General features: G+C 43.3%; 2 protein-coding genes across 5 annotated transcripts in view; both read left to right on the top strand.

The window, feature by feature from the left end:
- The first annotated feature begins 226 nt into the window (after positions 1–226).
- Positions 227–6763, top strand: S1PR4 (sphingosine-1-phosphate receptor 4). Its single transcript, XM_039319332.1, has 2 exons — positions 227–364; positions 4567–6763. Exon 2 carries the CDS (start codon positions 4911–4913, stop codon positions 6192–6194), a length of 1284 nt encoding a protein of 427 aa, XP_039175266.1. The 5' UTR covers positions 227–364; positions 4567–4910; the 3' UTR covers positions 6195–6763.
- Positions 6764–15050: 8287 nt separating this feature from the next.
- NCLN (nicalin) overlaps positions 15051–21716 on the top strand; it is a 31691-nt gene continuing 25025 nt past the window's right edge. For 3 of the 4 annotated variants that reach the window (XM_039319291.1, XM_039319295.1, XM_039319293.1), the window contains exon 1: positions 15233–15419. In XM_039319291.1, coding sequence (XP_039175225.1) covers positions 15233–15419 — 187 coding nt within the window. Of the gene's footprint in view, positions 15420–21716 lie in introns of all 4 variants that reach the window. The other variant, XM_039319292.1, reaches the window with a different exon arrangement.

The raw sequence follows: 21716 nt of genomic DNA, 5'->3' as shown, positions 1-21716 counted from the left end.
GTGCCAGAGGGGTTCAACCTGAAGGCAAAATAGCTGTTTTTTTAAATTATTATTTATTTTTGTGACACCCTGCCAACCACTTCTTGGGTGGGTCCGTTTGCGGTTTTTCGGTTCTGGGTGTAGCAGTTTCTCCTTCCTCTTGCTTGGTAGGTATGGCCCCTTTTGTATTTTTAACGCGCAGACCCAAAAAAAAAAAAAAAAGAGGAAAAAACACACAATGCACTCGCAGACGACGCACAGAGGCTTTGGGTTAAGTCACATCCTAAAAATTTTCATCACTGCACATGAACCTTGAGGCTATGGCCAGATGAATCACACCACAGCACTGAGCAGTTGCTGGTGATGTGGACTCATTTTTGAGGAGGTGAGTTGTTTTTTTGGGGTGGGGGACAAACTTTTTTTTAAAAATATATATATATTTGCTTTCCATCTCCTCTGCGTTCAGTCGTTCAACATTCCCCAATTTCCTTTGCAAAGTCTCCTGCTCCTGCCTCTGGGATCACTGGAGGATAGCTAGCAGCCAGATGTGAGAGAAGAGCTGCGTTTGAACTCTGCCCTTGACCATCATTGGCTTAATCCTAATTTGTTTGGCAAGCCACGATGGGCTAAGGCTAAGACTGTTAACCCAGACTGATATCCCAGAACGGATTATCACCGCATCCAATGTCCAAACCCTTTTGGACCAAAAGTGATGTAGATCATCCATCCCAGTGATTGGGGGCTGCCCAGCCTTGCTAATATGACGGATAGCTCTAATCAAGAAATTAAAAAAAAATAAATAAATCTGTTAGTCTATTTTGAGTAACAACATATCTCTGGCTAAAGGAGGGTTTTCCCCTTGCTTTCTTGTCACTGGACAAAAAACATACGGGGAATCCCGTGCCCACTCTTTTACGAAAAGAGAGAAAAAAAGATAAGCTTTGATTTTCTAATTGCCTGTCTCAGACAGCTGTTACACAGCAGATCCTTTCCTTATCCCTCCGTGGAGATTCTGGCATTTTGAATCTGGGATCTTCCACTCTTGGATCGATGGCTTTCTATAAATGTCAAGATTGGAAGCAACCCGCTCAGGTTTAGGAGAAAGACGGGCAGAATTTCTGCACAGGTTTCGCCTGGAGGTGAAGTTTCACCTGATTTAGTCACAGGTTGACCTGCGTGTTTCAACTTGGCTGCGTTCACACAACCTAGTCAAGTAAAGACTCGGCCAACGGATTGATTAGCGTTTCCCTTCATTCCCCCCCCCCCCCCGTTCAGCATATTCTGCACCTCAACCCGATGGGTGAATTTATAGCTCAATGTAACGTGTGAATGCAAAAACATGGGTTTAATTGCTAGGTTAGGTGGGTGATATGGACCCAGCTGTTTTGCCCATTTGTCTTTCCGTGGTGGGGTCAGCTCATGGTATGGAGATGGCTTTGATTTCTTTGCTTTTGGCTAATGAGGAGGGGATCTAGGAATAGATCAAACAATGTTTAAAGTAAATCATGGCTTCACATAATGAGCAATTTGCAGCCATCAAGCATGTCCACGTGTTAAGCTTTTATTTACTAGGGATGTTTGAAATGGATTAATTCTGGAAGCAGCAACGGTCAAAAAAATAGAGCAGTAATTAAATGACATTTTTTTCCTCCCGCTGTGCAAATCTCTATTTTTGAAATTAACATAGGACCAAATCTCTATTTTTCCTTTTCTGTGCTCTTTTCCCACTGCTTTTGCTTTATAGCATGCGGTGATTTTATCACTTTCCATCTTTTATTTATTTTTTTTATAAAATGCATTTTTTCCCTTCACTGCAACACTTTTATTCAAGAGCTTCAGTCTGAATTGTTCTTTTAGTGGTCGAAAGACTTATGGAGCAGTTTTCGGCAAGTAGCTTGATTAGAAAAATTGATTCCACGTTTTGCGTGAAATCTCCCCTGGATTTAGCATTCTGGGGTGTCCTTTCTTAGTTTTTTAACTGCCGCAGATCCCTGATTTAGGATAACGGGCTAAAATCTCTTTTTTGAACTAAGTCATCGGTCGTCATCTTTGGTTTACTGACTCAGCCACAACTGGTTAGGGTGACCCAAATATAAGAAACCAGGATTTACATATTCTGGTGGCCGGAATGAAGCATCGCGCTAAATTATAACCAAGCCAAAAAAACAACAACCAGGTTATGACTAAGCTTGATTCGTGAATGTAAATTACTCATCAAACGAGGGAATTCTTCCTGAGTACTCTTTGCTAGGTTTTTACAAACCGCACACAAAATGCTTTATTTATAACGTCCTCCCACCTTCCAGGCCTTTCAACCACAACACAAATGAACGCATAGAAATGAAACCAGGGTTAAAATTAGTTGTATTGATCGATGCAATGTCTTTATTGATTTATGCAAAATCTGGCCCTAATTCTCCCCACCCTCTAACTATTCCTACACAGCGCTGTAAGCTTTGCGATGACACAGCTGCGTGTCCGGGTGGCCAACAGTGCAGGGGTGGCGTTAAGTCTCATTCCTGCTTTGCCAGAGATGGTGGAGATGGTGTTCCTACCAGATTAAGGGGTTGGACTAACTCTAACGGGGGTCCTCAACCTTGGCAACTTTTAAGACTTGTGGACTTCAACTCCCAGAATTCCTCAGCCAGAATTCTGGGAGTTGAAGTCCACAAATCTTAAAGTTGCCACGGTTGAGGACCCCTGCTGTAGAAAACCAACATCTGGTCCATCTTCATTTCTGGAAGTTTCTTGCAGGATGTTCAGTCACTAAGTCTTTGTCTGCCCAGTCTACCTTGCAAGGGTGTTAAGGGGAAAACGGAAAAAGGGAAGACTATGTACTCGGCTTCGAAGTCCTAGAGGTAATTGCTCTAAAGCAGGGGACTTCCAATGTGGCCCTTTTATGACTTGTGGACTTCAACACCCAGAATTCCTCAGTCAGGCGTGCCTGGCTGAGGAATTCTGGGAGTTGAAGTCCACAAGTCATAAAAGGGCCACATTGGAAGACCCCTGCTCTAAAGGCTTTATAAAGGTTAACAGTACAGATGGTCCTTGACTTACAACTGTTTGTTTAGTGACAATTCGAAATTGCAACGGCACTGAAAAACTGACTTATGGCCGGTTTTCCCACTTACAACAGCATTCCCACAGTCACGTGATCGAAATGTGGGCACTTGGCCACTGGCATGTATTTATGACAGATGCACAGTCCCAGGGTCATGTGACTGCCACTGCGCCCTCCCCAGCCAGCTCCCGACAAGCCAAGTCATTTGCCCTAACGATTGGGCGATTCACTTAACAACTGCAGTGATTCTCTTAACAACTGCGGCAAAAAAAGTCAACTCACTTAATCACTGCCTTGCTTGGCAACGGAGATTTTGGGCTCAGTTGTGGTCCTAAGATGAGGACTAGCCGCCATAATGAATCTAATGCCATTAATAAATACAAACCACCATTGCAGCTGGTACAACAATCCACAACATCTCCCCTACTGTCCAGCGTGGTGTGTGTGTGTGTGGGGGGGTGTCTTTTGTGCCACATGCAGTGTTGGGGGTTAAATCACTGCAATTAAGTTAGCAACACAGTCGTTAAGTGACTCTGCTTGTTGCAAGGTCGCAAAAGGGGATCACGCTCCCTGGGATGTTGCAACCGTCATAAATGCACGCCAGTTGCCAAGTGCCCAAATTTGGATCCCATCACCATGGCGATGCTGCCACATCCTTGAGTGTGAAAACTGATCTTATATCACTTTTTTCAGTGAAGTTGTAACTTTGAACAGTCACTAAACGAATGGTTGGAAATTGAGGACTACGTATAAATAAAATATAACATCAGATTTAATAATAATAATAATAATAATAATAATAATAATAATAATAATAATAATAGTAAAGTTGGAAGGGACCTTGGAGGTCATCTAGTACAACCCCCTGCTCATGCAGGTAACCCTATACCATTTGGGACAAATGGCTGTCCAGACTCTTCTTAAAAACTTCCAGTGTTGGAGCATTCACCGCTTCTGGAGGCAGGTTGTTCCACTGGTTAATTGTTCTCACTGTCAGGAAGTTTCTCCTTAGTTCCAGATTGCTTCTCTCCTTGATTTGTTTCCATCCATTGCTTCTTGTCCTGCCTTCAGGTGCTTTGGGGGTTCTTTTTTCTCCCTTTCTTCCTGTCAGAAATTTCATTCATTTCACTTATTCTAAAAGGAAAACCACCTTTTTCCTCCCCCCCCCCCCCCGCTACAAAAGGCCTTTTTGCAGCTGGAAGAGTTTGAATTTCTCAAGTCTCTCTCTTTTGATCATTGAGGTCATGTACTGATCAAAGAGAGCCAAGCGGTAAATTGATTGCACCACACTGATTAGGCAACTACCTCGCAGATTGCTCAAGGCTTTTTAATAAGAACCGGGGTCGCGTGCCGGCGAAGAAAGAGAAAGCCGGTAAACTGATTGCATGGCGCTCTGAAACAGTGGGAACCCAAAATTAGAAAAACAGCGTGCTGACTCTTGTAGAAAAGGCAGGAAATATTGCTGAATTCCATTGCAACATTTTTCACCTGCTTTTCCTTCTCTCTCTCTCTCTCTCTCTCTTCAGTTTCCACCAGGCTTCCTTCTGCAGTCCACGGGCGCCTCTACCGGACTCGTTCTGCAACTTGGGCGAAGAATTTGAAGGTGGCTGCTGCTCGTTGGCACATCAGTTCCTCTCTGGAGATGCTCGGACAGCCGTTGCATCTTCCAATCCAATTAGGCTTCTCCGAAGTTGAATTTGGACATCGGGTTTTGCAACCCATGTGTAACCACTGTCCTAAAAGTGGCTCTCTTTTCCTCTGGTAAAAACAGAGAAAGCATCTGGTGCTACATCTCAGCAAACATCTTTCCAACGGCAAGTCCACTGGCTTGTGATTCCTGGTTTGAGTGACAGTTTCTTTTCTCCACAACATGACGGACCAAAGCCATCTCTCCTTCTCCTCCTCCTCTTCCTCCTTCTCGTCCTCTTCCTCCTTCTCCTCCCCTCCTTCTTCATTCCCTACTTCTGCCTTCCAGCCACCTCTTGGCTCAGTCCACGGCCAGCGGTCCTGCTCCCTCCTGACTGCCACTGAGGACTTCAACATTGTCCTGTATCATTACAACCTTACCGGACGGCTGAGCCACCGGCGTCCTGAGGAAGACCACTTCGATGTCCTCAAGATCATCATCCTCGCCGCCAGCTGCCTCATCATTCTGGAGAACCTGGTGGTCCTGCTGGCCATCGTCTTGAAGGTGAAAAGCCGACGTTGGATCTACACCTGCCTCGCCAGCATCTCCTCCAGCGACCTGCTGGCCGGGATCGCCTACCTGATCAACCTCTGCCTGTCGGGAAAGACAACCTTCCAGCTGTATCCCTACATGTGGTTTCTCCGCGAAGGCATCCTTTTCATCGCCTTGGCCGCCTCCACCTTCAGCCTGCTGGTGACGGCCATCGAACGCTTCAGCGCCATGGTGAGGCCCATCGCGGAAAGCGAGTCCATCAAGACCAACCGTCTTCGGAACTGCATTTTCTTCTCCTGGTTCTTGGCCTTCGTGATCGGCCTGCTTCCCCTGCTCGGGTGGAACTGCATTTGCGACGTGCCCCGCTGTTCCACCTTGCTGCCTCTGTACGCCAAGAACTACATCCTCTTCACGGTCGTCATGTTCAGCATCATCCTGGTGGGCGTGGTGAGTCTCTACTGCTCCATCTACTGCTGGGTCAGGAGAAGAGCCAAGATGGGCTTCTCCAACGGAGGCCGAAAGAGGTCCCTGCGGCTGCTGAAGACGGTGTTGCTCATCCTGTTCACCTTCCTGGTTTGCTGGATCCCTCTCTTCCTCCTGCTGCTGATCGACATCTTCGACAGGAGCAAAGCCCTGAGGCTGCAAAAGGTCTTCGGGTGGTTTGTGACTTTGGCGGTTGTCAACTCGTTCGTCAACCCCATCATCTACTCTCTGAAAAGCAAAGAGGTGAGGAGAGCCGTGGTGGAGCTTCTCTGCTGCGGCTGCATCTTGGCAGGGTGGCAAGGTCCCAGCGGCTGTCTCGCCCCCAGCGACCATCTCCCCAGCTCTTCCACAGAGGTGGGCAGCTCCCTGAAGGTGCGCGAGAGCTTCCGCAGCCCGGTGATACAGAAGCGGAGCGCCAGGAAAGAACCTCTTTCCAGCAATTCCAGCGTGTTGAGCGCTTTGGTGGTCAGCGACGGTCCCGGCCAACCTTAACTCCCAGGGTTAGGAGATGGTCTTCTGCAACATACTGAGACCTGGGATGGCTGATGGCCGAAGTGCACGAGGGAGTTGCTCGGTCCACTGCCCTCTAAGATGACCAGTGGTCAGCAAAGGCCTGAAATGCAAAAGACGTCCAGTTCTGAGCGAGTCTTCCTTGGGCAACCTCAATTTCACACGTTCTGAAGAGGTTCCTTATTCCTGACTTCCCTGGCTGGTGTCGTGGCTTCCTTCCTTTTCATCCTGTTGTTTGGCCTTGGCTTCTGACACAACCCTTCGTTGTCACTGACTGGTTTCTTGTAGGAACACAATCTTGATTTCTCTGCAGGAAAGCAACTGACTCTCAAAAGCTGGACCGGCATATTATGTTACTGCATACACACAGAAGTCTTCTCACAATTCTGATCAAGAGGAGAAAACTCCATTCAGAAAAGAGGAAACAGGCAGTCCTCGACTTACGACAGTTCTTTTGGTGACCGCTCAAAGTTATAACAGTACTGAAAAAAGTGACTTAGGACGGTTTTTCATGCTTACGACCGTTGCATCTCCATGATCACAGGACCAAAATTCGGATGCCTGGCAACTGACTCATATTTACGAAGGTTGCAATGTCCCAGGGTCCTGTCATCACCTTTTGCGACCTTCTGACCAGCAAAGTCAATGGAGGAAGCCCTATTCACTTTAACAACCGGGTTACTAATTTACCAAGTACAGTGATTTCACTTAACAAATGTGGCAAAAAGGATCTATAAACTCATGTAACAACTGTCTCACTATTGCTGTCAATAAGTTGAAGACGACCTGTATTCCACCTTGAGACATTCTTACTGGATTGGTACATCCAGTAATTTTTTTAAAATGAGGCTTACAGCAATCGGAACGAGAAAGATACTTTACTTCAATTCAAACTGTACAGTGGGACAATCTCTGTATTTTATTAAGACTTTATTAAGCCTTATCATCCATCCATCCATCCATCCACTGAGATGACAACTGAAATTGTCAAGGGATTATTTGCCACTTGTTTAAAAAGTTACAGCAGTTACAGCAAAGGCCAGTTCTTCATAGAAAATATTTTTCCACTGTGTATGTTGAAACGGGTTTTTTTTTGTCCTGTGTAGACTGTTGAAACAGGGCCGGTTCATCTTAGATTTTTTCTTCATGAACGTATTTTTTTTACAAATCATTCTTTTATTCATGAACTGTCTTGCAAACCATGGTAAACGGAAATAACAATGAACACAGAAATCTGTGTGTGTATGTATGCTTTCTTTCCTTTTTTTAATGTGCTTGAAAGCTGCTTATTCAGATGGCAATAAGTATTAAATAAATAAGCTAAACATACTCTGCAAGGTTGGAAATAATTAAATTTCCCAATAGTGTCTTTTGTGTATTGGCAACAGGGAGGATCTGTTTTGTGTATTGGGAATAAAAACAACAACCAAATGCACATTTCAAAGTGTTTCCAAGTGTTTTCCAAACTCAACAACTTTTAAGATTGTGAGCTTTACATCTATGGAGATTCTTAGTCATCCAGGTCTTGGTTGTCCCAAAGGTACTTCCCCCCCCCCCAAAAAAATGCAACTGGACTTTGTTTTTCTTTGGGCTTTTCACTTCTCATCCAAGAAGCTTTTTCAATTCTGACAGTTCTTCAGTTCAATCAGAACTGAAGAAACTTGCTTTTAAGCTCCACTAATTAATTAACATATTCCAATGAATCTTAAACAAACATATTAATAAGACTTTGGGTATCCCTTCTGCAACACATAATATTCCGAGAATAATATTCTAATATGTTCATATATAGGAGTGATTTATATAGATGTAATAGGGATGATTTTGTGGATTGATTGAATTTTAAGAAGCAATAGATTAAACTAAAGTTGTTATATTATGTGAGGGAAATAGAGGGGGAAATTTTTTAAGGTATTAATTTTAGCTATGCATATATGACTTGTTTTGCTATGATTGATTACCCTTTCACCACGGTGTTTTCCTGAGCATTTTGATGTAAAAAATAAAAAAACCAATAAAATGTGTATTAAAAAAAAGAACTGAAGAAATTTCTTGGATGAGAAGGGAAATGTCTTCAAGGAAAAATAAAATTTGGGACGTTGTGGACTTCAACTCCCAGAAGGCTGGCTAGGGCAGTGGTTCTCAATCTTTTTAATGCCGCGACCCCCAACCGGTTGTAAGTCGAGGACTATTCAACCAGTCGTAAGTCGAGGACTACTCAACTGGTGCAGCACCGTTTGCAGAATGGGACTTTTGGTGGGCTCAGCAGGGCAGAGACAGCCTGGACAATTCCTATTGGCTTTTGAAAGCCAATAGAATTAGACTCTATTCAAGAGAGTCTATTCTATTGGCTTTCAAAAGCCAATAGAATAAAAGGGAGTAGCACAGCTAAGGAAAAGGGGGAAAAAATGGCGGACTGCGTTTGGCGACCCCCGTGAAATGATCGTTCGACCCCAAATGGGGTCCCGACCCACAGGTTGAGAACCACTGGGCTAGGGCCTTATGGAAATTGAAGTCTACACACCATCAAGTTGATAAGGTTGAGAAACTTCAAGAGATTGTAGCAATCAATGGGCGAAGAGTAGTAATTGCATAGCATGACATAAAAAAGGACAGATCAGAACATTTTGTGCTGCACAAGGCTTTCCCTTAAAGTTTGAGAAATTCCAAGAGGACAGCCTTTCTTAAACAAGAGAGGAAATGTAGTTTTTTTGGATCTTATGTCACTCATCCCTTTACAAAAGAGGACCTGAGAGTAATTCGCATCCGGAGCAGCTGTTGACCAATGCTTACCCAGGATGTCGTAACTCTTAATGTTTCCTACCCTGGAATAGGATTTTATAGATTAGTCATACAAAATGTATGGGGCCTAAAACCAGGGTGCTTGTATTATTTTCAAACTGTTTACAAACCACTCCTTGCGTCTGATGCAACGAGCTGCATTTCACAAATAAAATCTGAATAAAACGCGTTGAGTTGCAAAAGAGGCTCTCAGACTTCTGAGTTTGGACTATCCTAGGCCCTGCTGACTGGGGAATTCTGGGAGTTGTCCATATACCTCAAAATTGCTGTATAACACAGGTCTTCTCGTACCATATTTAACAATACAGATAGTCCTCAAATTGAGCCTTCGGTTTGCACTGCTCAGCAAGGCAGTTGCTGGGTACGTTTGGCTCCATTTTGTGACCTGTTTTGCCACAGCTGCTAAGCAAATCATTGAAATAATTGTCAGAAGTAAGTCTTCATCCTGGTTCATCCAAGCCGGGAATAAATAAGCAACATGGCGACTGCTTTGGGAAGAAGGTTACAGTTTATTGAAGAAGCAGAAAGATGGTCCTTGCAAGAAAGAGCAGAGGAGAGGAAAGAGAAGTTGAGCACATGGGCAGTAGGTTTTTATACCCCCTCTAGCCTTGTTTGGAATAGTTTCCTGTTCCTGTGGCGTGACCCTTGAGGCTATTTCTGAGTGTTTTTCTAGGCCTTGATATCTGTGGTTTAATCCTATTATCATATCCTGCTTCCCAGGTGATGGGGCTAATGACTCCTAGAGTTTGGGTGGGGCATGCAGATTTTCTCTTTGTCTTCTTGAGTGCTCTGGCTTCAACTTTCTGATGGTTTTACATCTGCATTTGTATGGGCTAGCTCTTGCTTGGGGCAGAGAGATAGATTTGGGGCCAGGTTTGGTTTAAAAAAAAAATCCTTTAGAGGAAAAATATATTTTTCTGCCCTTTTAATATTTCCTTCTCTGGGCTAACTTCCCTCATAGTTAAATGAACCATGCAATCATTAAACAAATTTGACGTCCTTCATTGATTTTACTTGTTAGAAGCTGGCTGGGAAAGTTACAAATTGTGATACACGTGACCCCAGGAAAGTGCAACTGTCATAAATACATGCTAGTTGCCAAGCGCTCAGCTTTTGATCACATGACCATGGGGATGCTGCAACAGTTGTAAGTATGAAAAACAGTCCTAAATCACTTTTTCCAATTCCGTTGTAACTTCGACCAGTCACTAAACAAATGGTTGTAAGTCAAGGATAATACATACATAATTGCCTGTCAAACACAGATAGATTGTTTTGGCTGGAGATGTACATAGTTTGCTTCTAACCACCCTGGAACTAACTATTTCTCCCACATAATGACAGGACTTAGGTAGGCATTTAGGCAAATTTTAAATCTGGAATGACACTTACATGATCAGCAGTTCATTTTCACGTGACAATGTCTCCGGAACAATTTTCTTTGGCCTGAATGAAAAAAAACATATTTTTTTGGGTAGAGTTTTGCACATTATATACACTAATGCATGTAAAAAAAATATTGGGATCAATACATCCATTTTTAAAAAGATGTTATTCTCTCACTTATATACCTTGCGATAGCTGTTACTGGAATATTAGCAAAAGATTTAAAACTGGACTCCTTTTCTGTTTTCATTTAACAGAGCAAGCTTGCTATTAATTTATAGAAAAACAATGGACACAACAGTGTTTTTCAAACTTGGCAACTTTTAAGATGCATGGACCAACTCTCATCATGTTCCAGGCAGTTTAGGCATTCTGGGAGCTGAAGTCCACAGATGCTGGATGGGCCATTCTGAAAGTTGAAGTCCACTCATTTAAAGTTTCCAAGTGTGATAATCACTGGGATAAAACGATATAGTAATGTACTGTTGAAAGAAAAGTCTTCATCCTGGTTCATCCAAGCCGGAGATAAATAAACAACATGGCGACTGCTTTAGGAAGAAGATTTCAGATTATTGAAGAGCCAGAAAGATGGTTCTTGCAGGAAAGACCAGAGAAGTGTTGGGAGGAATTCCCCTGTTCGGCTCTTCCAGCTGGGATTCTCCTTGACGGAGTAGCGCAGAAGAAATAGATCGTGAAGCCAGCTACTGGAAAGAGAGGTTTAATTACGGAGATCAAAGCTGAGTGACAATTCAGCATGAATCCCCGGCTAGCTAGACAGAATGGTCTTCTAATATGAATTCTTATACCCTTTCGTGGTTTCCAAAATTGTCATTTCTGATTGGTGGGTTTAAATTTGTCTTTTCTGATTTGCTGGTCAGTGACTATTATCGGGCGAATTTCCTTCTCAATTCTGCCTAAAAGGTGTTAATCACTTTATTGTCATGTACCTTTTGGTTATCTTGTTAATCCTGATTGCTGCTAGTCAGTTCTGCATTCAGTGTGTGTTAATAAGGTGACCAACCTTCCTCCTTTAGGGAGGACAGTCCTCCTTTTGTAAGTTCTGTCCTCCCTCAAAAAGTGTCCTCCTACATGTCCTCCTTTTCGATATTTGAAGACTAATCTGCAGGGCTTTTTTTTTTCCTCATAGACCGCTTAGAATGGCGTTCCGGCACCTTTTTTTGAAGTTTTTTTTTTCAACTTTTGCATGAGCTGTGCTTACTCCCCCTATTGACTTTCGAAAGCCATTAAGAATTGTTGCTGAGTGTGCCAAAATACCCGGCCGGCAAACTTTGCATATGCAAGTTGTCTGTAGCGAAAGCGAATTGGCAGGAACTTTGCACCCTTCCCTGCCACCCAACTACACCATCTCCTAGTTAGTCCCAAAGATACCTGGAGGAGACTAACTTCCATTTAGGGATGGAAAAATCAAAAAAGAGGAAATGCCATTTCAACGATAAATGTAATAAAGAATTTCCATTCATCACATCAAAGAAGGATAACATTGTTTTCTGCAATATTTGCAGTAGAGAATTTTGTATTGAAGTTGTGAGCAGAGCATCTATTATGAAACACTTGACCACCAAGAAACATAAGCAATCATCAGATGCATCTGCTTCCAGTTGTAAAGTAACAAGTTTTTTTAAAACTTCAAAGTATTCTGAAGATGAAAAACAGTTAGCTGCAATGGAGGGAACATTTGCATTCCATACCATACCATAATTCACAAAGTTTTCATAGTATGGATTGTACAACTAAATTATTGAAAAAGTTTCACGATGCTAAATTTTCATGCGCCAGGACAAAATGTGAGGCTATTATTAAATCAGTATTTAAAAATTACTGTGACAAAATACTTACAGAAGACTTGGAAACTGCACCATTTGTAATGGTTTTATCTGATGCATCCAATCATAATGAAATTAAATTGTATCCAATACTAGTAAGATATTTTAATGTTACCAAGGGCATTCAAGTAAAAATTTTAAATTTAGAATCCATTGAGGGCAAAACTGCTGAAATTTTGTCAAACCATCTATACAGAGTAATAAATGAAAACAATTTGAAATCCAAAGTTGTTGCACTAACAGCTGATAATACAAACACAAATTTTGGTGGGCGAAGACGCAAAGGGATGAATAATGTGTATGTAAAATTACAAGATTTACTCCAAAAGAAAATATTAGGAATAGGTTGTAATACACATATTTTGTCAAATGCAATCAACACGGCATCATGTGCCGTGCCAATTGATGTAGAAGTAATAATAACTACAATTTATTTGTATTTTAGTCGTTTTGCCATTCGTGTGAAGAAGCGAATGTTCAATACAAAAAACTTTTAGGATATTCAAAAGTTAGATGGCTTGCTCTAACACCTGCTATAGACCGTGTTCTACAATTATTTGAGCCTCTCCATTCATATTTTTTAAGTTTAGACAAATGTCCTAAAATCCTGGAATTGTTTTTTCAGTAATGAAATATCTGAGATATTAATTTATTTTATACATAATCAAGCATCTATTTTTCACAAAACGATTCAAAAGATTGAAGGTGAACAGATTTCAGCTACAGAAGTTAGTCTTATTTTGAATGACTTTATCCTTCAATATAAAACTCGATTTGAGGAAAAATTTCTTTTTAGTTATAAAAAGAAAATTGTCCAACTTAGAGGAATCAAATCTGGGCATAGCGGAAAAGTTTATTGAAGAAGTGCAGAATTTTTACCAAACATGTTTTTAATATATTGAAGAATGGTCTGAAACAAACATCACAGGAAATAACAGTTTTCGATGGTGTTTTTTGACTTCATCGCAAGTATATTGGACAGATATTGAATCTTGTGTTGAGTTTTTATCTAAAGAAATGCCAGACATTAAAATAGACGACAATTGTCTCTTTGAAGAAATGTATTTTTAAATTCTGAAAAATTAATACAATGGGAAAATAAACACGTTGAAATTGACAAAAGATGGGAGGAAATATTCAGCCATTTCAAAAATGAGCATATTCCATGTGAAAATGTATTTATTCTTATTCAGTTTACGTTGTGCTGTCCTGGAACTAATGCAACAGTTGAAAGGGTTTTTTCAATTGCTAATGATTTTTGGAAAAGTGAGAAATCGAGATTGAATGTTGATACTCTAGCTGCAGCAAAATTCAATATCGATATTTCTTGTTCAGATATTTCCAATATATTGTTAGAAGATGATCCATTGACAAAAAATATTCATTCAATGGAAAAGTAGTCATTTAAATAATAATTAATAGGTACGTAAGCATAATTACAATATAAAATGTTATTGTTACAAATGTTTTTTATTATGCATTTATCATATTATAGTGTATTCTGTATTATTGTTGCAATGAATAAAATGTTTCTTTTATTGACGATATTTTTTTCTTCAATTTATTTGTGTCCTCCTTTTCATTGTAAAAAAGTTGGTCACCTTAGTGTTAAGTGTTTGCTATCCAGCCTCAGGCTGCTGCTGAATCAGTTTAGCTCATATTGGGTTTTTTTTTTCTGTATTTGCCAAGATATTCCCTCATTGGGGTGGGGGGGGGATGTTCCTGCTTTTATCAGAAAAGAAAGGCTGAGCACATGGGTATTAGGTTTTTATACCCTCTCTAGCCTTTTGTTTGGAATAGTTTCCTGTTCCTGTGGCATGAACTTTGAACTGAATCTGAGTGTGCTTTTCTGAGCCTTGGTATCTGTGGTTTAATCCTATTATGTGCCAAAAGTCATATCCTGCTCCCCTGGGGCTGGGCTAATTACTCTTAGAGCTTGGATGGGGTATGCAGATTTTAGGTCTCTTTGTCTCCTTGAGTTTCTGGCTCCAACTTTCTGATGGTTACATCTGCATTTGTATACGGCTGGCTCCTGTTTGGGACAGAGAGATTTGAGGCTATCAAGGAAAACTGGGCATGCTTTTCTGTCTCTTTAAATCCTTGAAGGAAATATATTTTTCTGCCTTTTTAATATTTCCTTCTCTGGGGAGTTGACTTCCCTCAGTACAATTGAGAAATCATAGGGGGGTGGAGACTAAAAAGGATCCCGGAATTTTAGGATCTGCATTACTTTTCAATCACATATGTCTGTGGTCTAATTATCACTATAGACCAGGGGTAGGCAACCTTGGCTCTTTTATGACTCATAGACTTCAACTCCCAGAATTCCTGAGCCAGCCATGTTGAGGGGAAAGGGAGAGGTTTCCATGCTGAGCCATGCTGGCTTAGGAATTCTGGGAGTTGAAGTCCACGAGGCATAAAAGAGCCGAGGTTGCCTACCCCTGGGTTAGGGCAAGAGAGTTCCATTTCCCATCGTGCCTTGCGCACTGAGCAATTGGGGGGGGGGGAAAAGGCCGTCCAATTTCCCGGCCTGCCCTGCGCATATCCCACGCCGCGAGACTGTGCGCATGTCTCAAAGACCTCCAACGGCGAAAGAATCAGGGTATATAGGCGGAGAAAAACTCCATTTCCCAGCATGCCTTAAAACGCTCGTTCGCGCTCTCTGTCTGTCTCTGTCTCGCCCCCCCCCCCGGAGCTGAGGGAAGCAATTCCATTGACACCCCCCTCCCCCGAGAGGGTTAACGTAGAAATTCCCTTCGAAAGGTGAAGGAAGGCCGGAGAACCGCCTCAGAAGAAGAAAAAAGCCTCTCTTTCCCAGCGTGCTTTGTAACGGAGCGGAAGGCGGTTGAATGCGGCACGTGACCCCGCTTCCCAGAGGCCCTCGAGGAGGAGGCGCCAGTCCGGCGGACTCCACTTCCCGGCGTGCTCCGCGCCCTTCTCCGACTGAGTCGTTTTTCCTCGTCCCTTAAGCGCACGGGAGCCGCCGTCATGCTGGAGGAGGCCGGCGAGGAGGTGCTGGGCTCGGTGCTGCTGAAGGCCTCGTGCCTGCCGCTCAGCTTCCTGCTGGTGCTGCCCGCCGTCCTGCTCCTGCTGCTGGGCCCGCCGCCGGCCTCGGCCGCCCACGAGTTCACCGTCTACCGCATGCAGCAGTACGAGCTCGGGGGGCAGCCCTACGGTCAGTGAGGGAGTGGGGAGGACTCCCTGTCCTCGCCGCCGGACTCCAGCTCTCATCCGCCGCCCCTCCGAGGTCACCAGGGCTGGGGACGATGGGAGCTGGAGTCCGGCCCGCGTGTGTGTGTGTGTGTGTGTGTGGTGGGGGGCGGCGAAGAAGTGGCTCTGAGCCCCGAGAAGCGCGGGGTCTGGTGGAGACCCAGCCTGCGAGAAGCCTTGCAATATAAATGCTCCAACACTGGAAATTTTTAAGAAGAGACTGGACAGCCATTTGTCCGAAATGGTATAGGGTTACCTGCCTGAGCAGGGGGTTGGATTAGATGACCTCCAAGGTCCCTTCCAACTTTACTATTATTAATAATAATAAAGACTCCTTGTTCCCCCCCTCCCCAGCTTTGCCTTTGCTGTCATGAAAAGGGGAGCAACTGATTCATGGGCACCCCCTCATTTTGAGACAGCCAGCCCCCCCAAATAGGGACCTTTCAGAAGGTCCCTCCTTGGGGCAACTCTAAGCAGCCCCAAGAGCTTAATGGCAGCAGCAGTCCCCGGACAGACTGCCTGCTGGGTGAGGGTCTGAAGGGTCCTGGGTGCTCTCTGAGCTGGGTGGTTTTCTTGCAGACGTTTCATTACCAGCCTAGGTAACATTACCAGCGCTAGAAGGGAGCATGGGGTTTGTGGAGTGGAGTGGAAAGAGGAGGAAGTGGAAAATGGAAGGAGGAGCAAGAGGAGAGAGTTGAGGAAGAGGAAGACAACGATGACTGTGGGGTCCTTGGTGCTCTCTTGAGCTTGGTGGGTTTCTTGCAGACGTTTCATTACCGTGCTAAGTAACATCATCAGGGCTAGAAGGGAGTGGAGTTTGGGAAGTGGAGGAGGACAGCAATGGTGGAGTCCCTGGTGCTCTCTCAGCTTGGTGGTTTTCTTGCAGACGTTTCATTACCATGCTAAGTAACATCATCAGGACTAGAAGGGAGTGGAGTTTGTGAAGTGGAGGAGGACAGCAACTATGGAGTCCCTGGTGCTCTCTCAGCTTGGTGGTTTTCTTGCAGACGTTTCATTACCAACCTAGGTAACATCATTAGTGTTAGAAGGGAGTGGAGGAGGACAGCAACGGTGGAGTCCCTGGTGCTCTCTGAGCTTGGTGGTTTTCTTGCAGACGTTTCATTACCATGCTAAGTAACATCATCAGTGTTAGTAAAGGTGTAGGGTTTGCTCTCATTTTATATATGAATGGCTGATGATGTTACCTAGTTTGGGCAATGAAACACCTGCAAGCTCAGAGAGCAACAAGCACCCCACAGCTCTCCTCCCTTTCCTCCTCCTCTTCACCAAATCCCCACCTTTCTAGCACTGATGATGTTATCTAGTTTGGGTCATGAAATGTCTGCAAGAAAACAAGCTCAGAGAGCACAAATATCCTACAGTCATCGTCCTCCAATCTCACTCCCTTCTAGCACTGATAAGGTTACCTAGTAGGGTAATGAAATGTCTGCAAGAAAACAACCCAAGCTCAGCAAGCACCAAGGCCCCCTCAGCCCTCCTCCTTAAGGCTAACAGAAGGCAGACATTTCATTGGATGAATTTATTTAGTGTGGGTAATAAATCATCTGCAAGAAAACAAGATGCTCAAAGATCACCAAGGACTCTCATTTCAGCCTGGAGTTAAAAATAATCCCCTTTATGGGTGAGGGTCTGCCAAGGAGCCTTCTGGGGAGGGAAGGGAGGGGCAAGCATGACGCAGCTGTTTAGCTCATCTAGGTCTATTTGGCTGGGTACGGTCCACCAAGTCTTGGCTGGAATTTCTCCAAAGTCTGGACAAAGGCCTTATTTAATTCAGCCTTGAGTGACAAAGCCAATTTTCAATCTTAGCAATGCAGAAGACACCTTTTGGTCAAGGGACCTCTCTTCCACACCTTAAGCAAGGCTGTCAGAAAGAAGTTGGGGGCAATTTGGTGTGTGAGGGTTGTGTGTGTTGAAACCATCTCTCCAGACCCACTCAAAGAATCCAGGTGCCCCTGGAAGCTACCGTAGAACCTGGATTTTCTCTTTTATTGAAACTTCTTTCTTTCTTGGAACTTCTATGTCTCTGCCCTTCTGTTGGAATCTTTTATTTTCTCCCCCCCCCCTATAATTTTGTGAAACATTTCTCTTATTTATGGAGTGCTTGCTCTTTCGGGATGAGTCAGAGATGCAAAAGGACTAAGTAATCCTGGCCTGGGTTGTAAAAATGGATCGATTGATTGATTAGTGCAGCAAGTCATCTTGGACTCCTAGCCACCACATAGATTGCTGGTAAAATAAAATGGGCGTAAAATACAGGCGGTCTTCTACTTAACAGCTACAATTTGAACCCAAATTTTCTGTTGATAAGCAAGACCTTAAATGGGTTTTGCCCCATTTTATGCTCTTGCGGGCCCCGGTTTTTAACTGAATCGTTGCAGTTAAGTTGGTGGTTGTTAAGTGAAGCGGCTGTGAAGTGAATCTGGCTTTCCCATTGGCTGCTTGTCAGGAGGTCGCAAAAAGTGATCACGTGAGCCCTGGGATCAGGGGTAGGCAACCTTGGCTCTTTTATGACTCATGGACTTCACCTCCCAGAATTCCTGAGCCAACATGGCTCAGCTTGGAAACCTCTCCCTTTCCCCTCAGCATGGCTGGCTCAGGAATTCTGGGAGTTGAAGTCCACGAGTCATAAAAGGGCCAAGGTTGCCTACCCCTGCCTGGGACGCTGCAACCATCATAAATATTGCCAAGCCTTCTAATTTTGATCACGTGACCCTGGGGATGCTGCAAGGGCCGTAGTGTGAAAAACAGTCAAATCACTTTTTCAGTGCCATGTTAACTGTTGCTAAACAAATGGTTGTAAATAGAGGTGTCAAGACTGCTAACATGGAATGTTCTTGCTTGCCATATATGAAGAAGCAAACATGTTTTATTTAGCCTGCATATCATTTCTAGAATTAAAGCAGACAATACTAGCCTAGTGATGGGAAAGTATGCTAGTTAACTATAACAATATTTCAGTACAGCATTGACAAGGTCAGCTGTAACAAGAGGAGTACGGGAGGGGCAGTTCACACTTCAAACTAATTGGAGAACATGATGACTATAAAATGAAGGAGTGAGTTATGCTTTGTTGCGGGTGATTGGGGGTGGGAGGATTCAGTTTTTGGCTTCATTATTGTACGTGCGGAAGCTATGTAGCAATAAAAGGATTCTTTAAGGTAAATAATCCTCAAAGTTCTTTGAAAAGCTGCTTCTTTTCGGAACCATGACAAGAGGATTGCCTGTAAGCATAAAAAGCTATCTAATATTAAAGCAAGAACAGCAGAGTAATTAGTTTCAAATATCTTTCTGACTGTGGTGAGAGACAGCCAGCCTGAGAAAATTTTCAAATATTAAGAAATAGCTCTACTTGAGTGGTGTGATGGGGCAATAGTGCGTTACGCATGATGTAATTCAACGCTCTTGCGGCATTGCCTAGGGGCGATAAAGGTGGCGGAACACAAGCTATCATTGTTGCGTGTTGTGTCCTCAAGTATTCCCCTTCTGCAGCCTTTCTGTAAGATCCCTGTCCTGATAGGCGGTCCTCGATTTGCAATGTAACTGAGCCTGAAATTATAGTTGTTAAGTCATGCTGGTCATTAAGCAGGTCATCATGTGACCAGGCCCGATTTTACAATCTTTTTTTTTTTTTTGCAGTGGTTATTGAGCGGACACCATGGCTATAAGTAAACCCACTGTTTGTCATGCATGGTTATTTTTTGTTTGTTTTGTTTTGTTTTGTTTTTGCTGGAAATCGGCAGTAAACTCTGATTTCCAGCCAAAATGTTGTCAATTTTTGATCGTGAGATTAAGGGATGCTGCAAATGGCTATAAGTGGAGGGTGGTTGCTGAGTCCCAAAATGTGGTCATGTGACCACAAGGGAGTTGGCACCTATTGGAACTAAATGTGTGGGTTATAATAGTAATAACAACAATAACAATAATAATAAAGTTGGAAGGGACCTTGGAGGTCATCAAGTCCAACCCCCTGCTCAGGCAGGTAACCCTATACCATTTCAGACAAATGGCTGTTCAGTTTCTTCTTAAAAACTTCCAGTTTTGGAGCATTCACCGCTTCTGGAGGCAGGTTGTTCCACTGGTTAATTGTTCTCACTGTCAGGAAGTTTCTCCTTAGTTCTAGGTTGCTTCTCTCCTTGGTTAGTTTCTATCCGTTCCTTCTTGTCCTGCCTTCAGGCGCTTTGGAGAATAGCTTGACTCCCTCTTCTCTGGGGCAGCCCCTGAGATATAATAGTAGTAGTAGTAGTAGTAGTAGTAGTAGTAGTAGTAGTAGTAGTAGTAATAAAGTTGGGAGGGACCTTGGAGGGCGTCTAGTCCAACCCCCTGCTCAGGCAGGAAACCCTATATCATTTCAGACCAATGGCTGTCCAGTGTTTATGAGTGCTTGGGGAGGGGGGGTTCTGTCGTAATGCTGAATGGTTGCTGAGCCTCTACTAGTAAGTCGAGGATTACATGTATTTATCAAGAAGTTTCCAAACTGGTAGAAAACAGGTAGTTGGGGACGAAACGTTTGCAGCCAAATTGCCAAGCTCAGAGATGAAATCAACAGCTCAGCTACTATCCCGAGCTACTAATATTCAAACACATTTCAACGGTAGAAAACAATTTCTTATAATAATTACCAAGGGCTGGTCTTTATCTCTGCCTGTGAGTTTACTGCCTGTTATTAAAGGGCGCTAGGCTATCATAACAGAGCCTTAATCTCGACCCAGCCCAGCACAGAGGTGGCTTGTGTAACTATTTCTCTGTAGTAATTTAAGAACAAGGTTTCCTCACCTGCAGGGACACATCACAATATTTCACTGACAGTCTTGGTAACACAGGTAGTCCTCGACTTACAACAGTTCATTTAGTGACCGTTCAAAGTTACAACGCCACTGAAAAAGTGACTTAGGACCATTTTTCACCCTTAGGACTATTGCAGCATCCTGCACGGTCACGCGATCAAAACTCAGAGGCTTGGCAACTAGTTCATATTTACGACAGTTGCAGTGTCCTGGGATCATGTGATCCCCTTTTGCGACCTGAGAAGCAGTCAATGGAAAAGCCAGATTCACTTAACAATCTTGTGACTAACTTAACAACTTTCAGGGATTCACTTGGCAACTATGGCAAGAAGTGTGGTAAAATGAGGCAAAAACTCACTTAACAAATGTCTCGGTTAGCGACGGAAATGTTGGGCTCAATTGTGGTTGTAAGTCGAGGACTGTCTGCTGCATATTCTGGAGTGGGATCTGCCCCATTCCTATTGGACATTTTAAATTGGTGTGGTCGTCTATCACCATCTTCCAATCTCTTGGCAATGCACTCTGTGCCCCTTTAGTCTCTTACAAAGAGGAAGATCAGAAATTCTGGCCCTTTCTGAATGGCATTTTGTATGTTATGCTGGTTTGTTATTAACACAGATATACCGCTGTTTGAAAAAAAAGAAATCTGGCCTTTATTAAACTTGCACGCCACCCCATCTCTCCATGGCTTACAGGCATTCAATTAAATGCATTATAAAACACTAAAACAACAAATAAGGCTCATACATTTAAATTTCAATTAAACTAAAAGCTAACCAGAATGCAGAGAGAGGGAGCAAAGTGCACACAGAAAAGAGGCAGGGTGTTGTCTACTCTTTTAGTCACCTCCAAAGTGCCACATCCCCATTTTGGGAGGGAGGGGGAGGCTTTAAAAAAAAAAAGAACTAGCGGGCTTTCCACCTGTGTGCCTGGCTGTTCATAAACTAGACAAATTGAAAGTAACAGCTGTAATATCTAACCTAGTGGAAGAAAAAGTGCCATTCTCAATGCCTCTCTCAGTTGTTGTAACAAATGTTGGAAATCTCTAAAGATCTCCTCCTCCCCAATTAAAATCCGTTAATGAACTCCTCCCTCTAGTAGTTTTGACTCCAAAGGGAAAAGGAGGAGATAATAAACGCAGAAGAACATTATAAACAGTTAAACACAGACATACCACGCCTAATTTATAATAATAATAACAGTTGGAAGGGATCTTGGAGGTCTTCTAGTCCAACCCCCTGCTCAGGCGGGAAAATCTATGCCATTTCAGACAAATGGCTGTCCAGTTTCTTCTTAAAAACTTCCAGTGTTGGAGCATTCACCGCTTCTGGAGGCAGGTTGTTACATGGTTAATTGTTCTCACTGTCAGGAAGTTTCTCCTTCGTTCTAGATTGCTTCTCTCTTTGGTCAGTTTCCATCCGTTGCTTCTTGTCCTGCCCTCAGCTGCTTTGGAGAAG

Source organism: Crotalus tigris, unplaced genomic scaffold (assembly GCF_016545835.1).
Source record: "Crotalus tigris isolate CLP2741 ecotype Arizona unplaced genomic scaffold, ASM1654583v1 scf7180000022970.308977840:1548163, whole genome shotgun sequence".
Lineage (NCBI taxonomy): Eukaryota > Metazoa > Chordata > Lepidosauria > Squamata > Viperidae > Crotalus > Crotalus tigris.
This window is presented reverse-complemented; position numbering and strand designations above follow the sequence as displayed.

What these genes read in the sequence shown, in the direction of transcription:
- S1PR4 (XM_039319332.1), top strand. Translation starts at nt 4,911, where the DNA reads ATGACGGACCAAAGCCATCTCTCCTTCTCCTCCTCCTCTTCCTCCTTC.